Source organism: Apodemus sylvaticus, chromosome 3 (assembly GCF_947179515.1).
Source record: "Apodemus sylvaticus chromosome 3, mApoSyl1.1, whole genome shotgun sequence".
Taxonomy (NCBI): domain Eukaryota; kingdom Metazoa; phylum Chordata; class Mammalia; order Rodentia; family Muridae; genus Apodemus; species Apodemus sylvaticus.
Genome location: NC_067474.1, coordinates 169,620,064 through 169,627,712, shown reverse-complemented (window position 1 = coordinate 169,627,712; position 7,649 = coordinate 169,620,064). Strand labels below are relative to the sequence as shown.

The 7,649-nt window shown below is 51.2% G+C and overlaps 1 protein-coding gene across 1 annotated transcript in view; it reads right to left on the bottom strand.

Annotated features, from left to right (window-relative positions):
- Positions 1-4,742: 4,742 nt before the first annotated feature.
- Megf6 (multiple EGF like domains 6) overlaps positions 4,743-7,649 on the bottom strand; it is a 104,547-nt gene continuing 101,640 nt past the window's right edge. Inside the window, exons 36-37 of the mRNA XM_052178322.1 lie at positions 7,457-7,585; positions 4,743-4,897 (exon numbers count right to left, since the gene is read on the bottom strand). Coding sequence (XP_052034282.1) covers positions 4,827-4,897; positions 7,457-7,585 — 200 coding nt within the window. The 3' untranslated portion in view covers positions 4,743-4,826. The remainder of the gene's footprint in view (positions 4,898-7,456; positions 7,586-7,649) is intronic.

The window sequence follows — 7,649 nt, the reverse complement described above, 5'->3', positions numbered from 1 at the left end:
CTCTGAACCAGTTGCTACTAAAGACACCTGGGGCAGGTGACCCGCAAGTGATGACATCAAGGGACAAAGATACTGCAGCCCCTGAGGGAGGGTGGGCAAGGCTAGCAGACCCTGGGCAGTGAGCAGACATCTCATACTAACAGAGGCCATCTGTCATAAGACCCAGGTCAGGAAACCTTCCCCCAGTGAGGGACGGCGCCAGCCCCCAACCCTCCCCTCCCCAGGGACAGCGCCAGCCCCCAACCCTCCCCTCCCCAGCAGCCCATCCTCGTGCTCTCTCTGGTGGTATATTTCTCCTCTCCAATAATGGGGATCATATGGGGTACCCTTCCCATGCATCCTGTCTGCTAGGGCTGCAGGGATCTTCATATCACAGATCAGGTAGCTAAAAAGACCCCCTGTCCACTCAGGGTCAGGGGCTTGCAGGAGCCCATCAAGGCTTCTAGTATCCTAACCATCTGTAGGGAGGCCTGTGCCCTGGTTGGAGCTACGTAGGACCAGATCACCAACCCTCAGGTGTCCTGAGCCGCCTGCAGTGACACCACCAGTCACCGGTGTTTCAATGGCTGCTGGTTTGAGAGACAGTGGATGAGAGTCCTGGCCCTTCCTCTCAGCAAACCATCGTGACCCGCCCCATATGAACAGAGTAGAGCAGGTAGGGACTGGAGGACACACGCCCTCACTTTCTAGGGGAGACATTAGTAAGAGGCACGTGACACACACAGCTGGTTTGAATGCTGTGGACCCTTTCCTCCAGGGAGTGTGACAAACGGTCCAGCCACAAAGGTGGCATGCTTCATCTTCAGCCTCGGGGCTGCTGTTCCCCTCTGCACATCAGTCCTTTCAAGTCCTTCAGAACATTCCTTTTGCTGGGCTGCCTAATAATGCTTACCACCACTAGCCATAAGGTGAGAGTTTGTTTCTCTCCGAGGCCCCCTGGTGGCTACAAGAGGCACCAACATGTAGGCTCTACCCCAGGACCCCTACTTTCCTGTCTCACTTAAGACTAGCTTTGACCCCAAGAAAGTCATGCCACAGTCCCGACTTATCCCTTAGTTTTTTTACTTCTTTTTTTTGGGGGGGGGGGGGAGGGTTGAGACAGGGTTTCACTGTGTATCCCTGGCTGTCCTGGAACTCTGTAGACCAGGCTGACCTCGAACTCAGAAATCTGCCTGCTTCTGCCTCTCAAGGGCTGGGATTAAAGGCGTGCGCCACCACTGCTCAGCCAGTTTGTTTTTGTTTTTTTTTTTAACTTTTTAAGAAACTATTTTATGTGAAGGGGTGTTTTGCCTTCATGCCTGGAACCCCTTCGAAGCTAGAAGACGGTGCCAGAGTCTCTGGAACTGGGGTTATGGAGAATTGCGATCCACCACATCATTGCTGGGAACTGAACCCCGGACCTCTGAGAGTCTGTGAGAGCAGCGAGTGCTCTTAATGGCTGAGTCAGCTCTTCAGTGCCCTTCATTTCCCCCATGTAGGTCCTGGGCTCAAACTCAAGTCACCAGGCACCGTTACCCACACTACACACACACACCCCCCAGCCATCTCGCCAGCCCCAGCTTTCTTTAACCTCTACTTAGGTCAACCCTAGCATTTTTTCTTTTCCCTAAACGTGTCCACGTTCTTGGTGTAAAAGGTGCTAGCACACAGTTCTTTGTTAGACTCTGCGCTGTCTGTAGCTGCTTCTCCCTTATTTTTTCCACATATCAGGCTGGTCAGGCACGGTGGTGCATGCCTGTAAGTAATCCCAGCACTTGGGAAGCAGAGACAGGACATCTGAATCTAAGTCAGGTGGTTTACATAGCAAACTCCAGACTAGCCATGGCTAATAGTTGGGCCTCTGTCCAACCAACCAACCACAGTCTGATGTGCTTGTTAGTCTTCATAGGAGAGAATTCTGGCTTTCTTACCACTGGCTAGGTGACAAGAACATCTGCCTAGTGTGTGAAGAGCCCGAGTTCAATTCCCAGTACCTGCCCCTGACACCCACAGCCCTGTTGATGAGCATAAAGAATCTATATATATAAACATAAGCATGTATCTATAAAAAATATCCCAAGCACATAACATGCTAAAGTTTTTACAAATTGGATCGTTGTTTTTCAGTATGCCTAACCTACAGGTTACATGGAGTGTGTTACATACATTGTAATGCATTTCTCTCTCCCCATGATAGCCACCATTGCTCTGGATTTTTGAGCACCTATATTTGTGAGAGTGTGTGTGTATGCATAAATGCATGTGTTTATGTGCCCATGTTATGTTAATAATGTATGTGTATGTGCCTGTATATGTGCATCTATGTGTGTAGGCATGTGTGTGTTCATGCATGCATGTGTGTGTGTATGCATGTCGGTGTATGTGCATCTGTCCATGCATTCATGAGTGTGTTCAGGCATGTGTGCATGTGTGTATGTGTAGATGCATGTGCATGCATGTCTGTGTATGTATACCTGTGTTTGTGGGCATGCATGTCTGTATGTCCATCTGTGCATACATGCATGAGTATATTCAGGCATGTGTACATGTGTGTATTGTGTGTGTGTGCATGTTTGTGTATGTGTGCCTGTGTGTACATGCATGTGTGTGTGTGTGTATAGACAGTCATAATGCTTTCAGTAAAGCTCCTTCCCCAGGGACTGAAGAGATAGATGGTCCATCAGTTAGAGCAATACTGCTCTTCCAAAGAACCTGCAGTCACTTCTCAGGACCCACATCAGGCAGCTCAGACTCTGTAACTCCGTGGGATCTGATCCCTCCGCAGGCATACACACACACACACACACACTAAAAACAAACCTTTAAAAAACTTTTCTAAAAAAAATCCTTCCCCAGCTCTACTTGCTATGGTTGCACTTCTACCCTCCAGCTGGCCCTCCTGTGACTTGCCTTAAAGAAAAAGATTTAATTGCATCATTTATTGGGTATATATAAGGAGGTCGGAGGACAGCCAGCAAAAGTCACTAATCTCCTTCTACCGTGGGAGAAACAAACTCAGGTTGTTAGGCTTGGCAGAAAGGGCCTTATCCCTCTGAACCACCCTGCTAGCCAAGATTATATGACTCTTAGTGAAGTCTGGACCTCGATCTGCTCAGGCCCTGATAGCCTTCTTTTTTCTTCCCTGGTTCCTCTCCCCCTCTCTGCCCTGGTGGGACCTGGTCCTCAGGAGGGCTAAAGTGAGCCACTCCATCACCTACCTCTGTTGACTACAGCTGCTGCCTCCCTGCCTGTCTCCAACTTCCCTTGTGCCTACCCTGTGGTGAGCCAGTCTGGGGTTGACCTGTGGTTTAGAAGGACAACTTCTGTTCTCCTCAAGACGGCCATATGGGAAACGTGCTGTAGGGTCTCTCATGGCTCCCTCCTAGGCTCTTCCCAGGATTACTTCCAAATTAGACATGGATGAACCTGTGGGCATGGTGATAGTTTAGCTGGATATAAAATTATATCCAGCTAACTTTTCAATACCTGTGACAACATTACCATTTCCTGGCTGCCAGCCTTTCCCCTGTAGAGTTTCTGACCAGTCTGATTCTTAATCCTTTACCCCTCTGGGCGCCTTAGAATTCCTCCTCCATTCCCATACCGCCTACTTCACATTCACACAAACTCTACCCCACTCTCTGCTCCATCCCTCTGCCTTTACCCAAGTCTCTATACGACGGCCAACTGACTTGCTCCTATTACTGACCACCCCACTGCAGCCTTTGAAATGTCCCTGGAGGTTTCAGCTGCCTCAGATGCAGTGGGAGAGGGAGGAGGCAGTCACCACCCAGATCCAAAACAAGGGGCTTTGTTGGATGGGAGCAGAGAGGCTCAAGTCTAAGTCCAGCCCTCCTCCACTTTCTGCTGTTCTTGGGGCCCTTCCCCCATCCCTCCTACACCTCTGCTCTGACTCCTGTGATGCTGTGTGTCCATCACCCTGTTGAAGCTATTTGGGTTAAGCATGGATTCCCTTCTACACTTAGCCTGCCCTGCTCCCCTCTGGGACATTCATCCTGTAGTCTCTGGATAAGCCACCTGCTAGGTCTCTGGAGGTATTTCAGGCACCAGTGTGTTCTCTGGGACAATTCACCTTGACCAGGCACTGCCTCATGCCCCAGAGCAGAAGTCAGGAAGAACCCGGATGTGACCGGAGCAGTACTCCCATCATTACAGAGGAGTACAGGGGGTTCCCATCCAAGAACTCTCATGCCAGCTGCTCTCGGAAGGACCTAGAGAGTCTACAGAAAGCACGGAAACCCAGACCATGAGGACACCACTGTGCCTTTAACTCACTTGGCTTTACAAAACCCTGATCCCACTTGCTGGAGACCCCCCACAGCCCACTGCCTGAGTTCTGGGATCAGGCAGCTTCCAGCTGACCCGGGCATAATGGCAAGTGGAATTGCCCATAAATATCTTACATAAATACAGACTGGACTACATTTCCAGGTAAACAGTTGGCTGGCTGCAGCAGTCCATGGCCTAGCACCAAAAAGGACCTGGCACACAGGCGGGGCCTTGCCTAATCCCACCTCGGTCCCATCCCAGGTCACTGAAGAGGGCCAGGGTTCCACAGCACAGCCTGCAGGGTCCCCATGTAAACAGTGGCCCGAGGTCCAGTCCACTTCCCTGGACTCCTTGTGTCCAAAGGAGGTCCTCTTCCCCATGACCATAGAGCCCTGATGTGTGGCTGTGTGACTCTCCAGAGCTGTCCACAGAGATCCATTGCTTTCCAGGAGAGATGTGGATCCAGAAGTCCCACTGATGTCTTCTCAGTCACCAGCAGAGGCCTGGGTCCCTTGGGCTGGAATTCAGTTGTGGACCTCTGTGGGCGTACCACTGAGTTAGTGCTTCTCGGTGGCCCTGATGCTGGGGTGCCGGGGCACTGGTCTGCTAGAGGACATCTGTGTGGGCACTGGGGACGTGTGAAGAAAAGAGGATCAGCAACAAGGTGGTATGGGAAGCCTCGAAAACAGCCATATTCCAGGCTGGTGTTGCCTCCTCCCCTCGTCAGTGAAGCCTGGTAAAGGCACTAGCCCATCCCCCTCCCCGCATGGTCCTCCCCAGGTTCAGGTTCTGAAGGTACACAGAAGCAAAAATGTCCATCCTTGTATGGGACTCCTCCTCTGGGCCTAACCAAAGAGCAGCCCTGGACAAGCACCTGTCACCTGAGTTCTGGGCTGGGAACGGGCTCCCAGGGAGCTAGCTAGGTGACAGATAGCTGCCCCCAATAATGGCAGAAAGGCATCAGTTATCCACACTCACAGGGACCCCAGTACAACCTCCATCCTACTGTAAGCAGTGGGAGATCTGATCAGATCCCCTTCTGCCAAGTACCAAGAAGGGTAGGAGCAGGACTCTGGAGACTTGTTGGGAAAGACTTTGCCCAAGGTCAAGTTAATGCCATAACTAGGGAGAATGGCTGGCCCAGGACTCCCAATGACCACAATGCCTTCCCTATGGTCCTGTCTTGCTAAATGTCTATGATAAATTTACATGGGATGTCCCAGGGTGTAGTACCGAATTTCACCACTGGAGGTCACTGTGGGTAGCATTACCCAGGCATCAGCCAGCAAACTGCAACCTAACCATAAACAGCTCTCTTGCACAGCTATTAACAGATGGAGGCTGTGACCACCTTGGAGAATCTAAAAGTGATTCACTTATACACAGTATGCAGTCTACACTAGGGATCTCCAAGCTGTAGAGCACCCTAGCTAGCCTCCCTCCTCCCTCTGCAGAGATCCTTCTCAATACCTTCAACAGACTTGGCCTGGGCAGCCACCCAGGACACCATAAGGGCCTGGGCTATCCACAGGGGTGCCGTATTCCCAGCTCTGCCTTGCAGGTGGGAGGTACAATCCCACAGAGCCTCAGGAACTTGGGGGTCAAGGAACTACTGCCTCAGCTCTGCATGTGGGTACACACAGGTACAAGTCTACAATAAACTGTGAGTACACACATGGACTGGAGCATATGTGCCTGGCACAGGCATGCGCTGGAACACATGCATTTGAATTAAACGCAGTACACATGCCTGATGCATAGACATCACTGGAATGTGCATGTGCACGTGATGCACAAAGATGTGAGCACACACATAAACCTGAAGCCATGTACATGTGGAGCACATACACAGGGAAACACATACCTAGAACACACATCTACCTGAAGAATATATACATGGAACACATACCCAGAAAATGCATAACTAAAGCCCATGCACAACCCATAGAACATGTACCGTGAGCACAGAACATGTACTGTGAGCACACACCAGGAAGATGCATACCTGCTCTGTGGGGCTGCACCTCCCACCTGTAAGGCGGGTGCAGGGGGACCACACCCCTGTGGATAGCCCAAGCCCTTATGGTGTCTCTTGTTGGCTGCCTAGGACCAGTCTGCTGAGGTGTTGGGAAGGATCACGCATGCACCAGGAGGATGTGTGCACACATACCTGGAGTGCTCACATACCTAGAGTACACACATGAACAGGACACATCTGGAGTGCATACACACCCAGAATGCACATATACCTGTAGGGCACACATACGTGTAGTACACACAGACCTGGAGTACACACGTACATACACACACACACACACAGACCTGAAGTACACACGTGAGCAGAACACATCTGGAGTGCATACACACCTGGAATGCACACATACCTGTAGTGCACACACACCTGGAGTACATGCAAAACTGGAGTACACACAAAACTAGAGTACATACATACACACACACATACACACACATACACACACACACACACACACACACACACACACACGGAGTGCACACAGACCTGGAGTGCATACATGAGCAGAACACATCTGGAGTGGAGACACACCTGGAATGCACACACACCTGGAGTGCACACACACTTGGAATAATATACACACACTCCTGGAATGCACACACACATGCACACACATACCTGGAGTGCATACACACACACACCTGGAGTGCATACACACACACACCTGGAGTGCACTTACACACATGCACCTGGAGTGTACATACACACACCTGGAGTGCACACACCAGCAGGACACATATCCAGAACACACAGTGCATGCATAGTTGTCCCTCATGCTTATGTCACTGCTCCGATGTGCTGGCACACATGCACAGGTGGTAGCTCACAGCATACAGATGTACATGCATACACTGGCTATCATACATCGCTGCTCACAGATACTTGAGCATACATGTATGCATATGGATCTGTGACCTCACATTGCAATCTGCAGGGTGACACTGGGGACAGAGTTGGTGCTCTAGGCTGGCAGTGCGAGTTGTTCTTGCCATGAGAAGTGTTGAAGTCTACTCATCACCACCGGGAGCTGTGTGGGCGCTGGGTGCCAGGGAGGGTGACTGGTCTGGCTCCGCCACTTGGTATTAGGGCAAGGGGTGGATTCCTGGCCAGAGATGGGAGTCTTAAATTCCTCCCCCTGGGGATCTGACTCACCTTCCCGACAAGTGGGTCCCGTGTAGCTGTCCACACAGTGGCACTGTCCACTGATGGGGTCGCAGTCAGCCCCACCCCCACAATCACAGCGCAGGGCACAGCCCGGCCCAAAACGGCCCCTTCTGCAATCTGTAGGGGCAGGAGGTGGGGGAGAGGAACATGAGCACCGTCACAACTGCCTGGACCTGGGTCA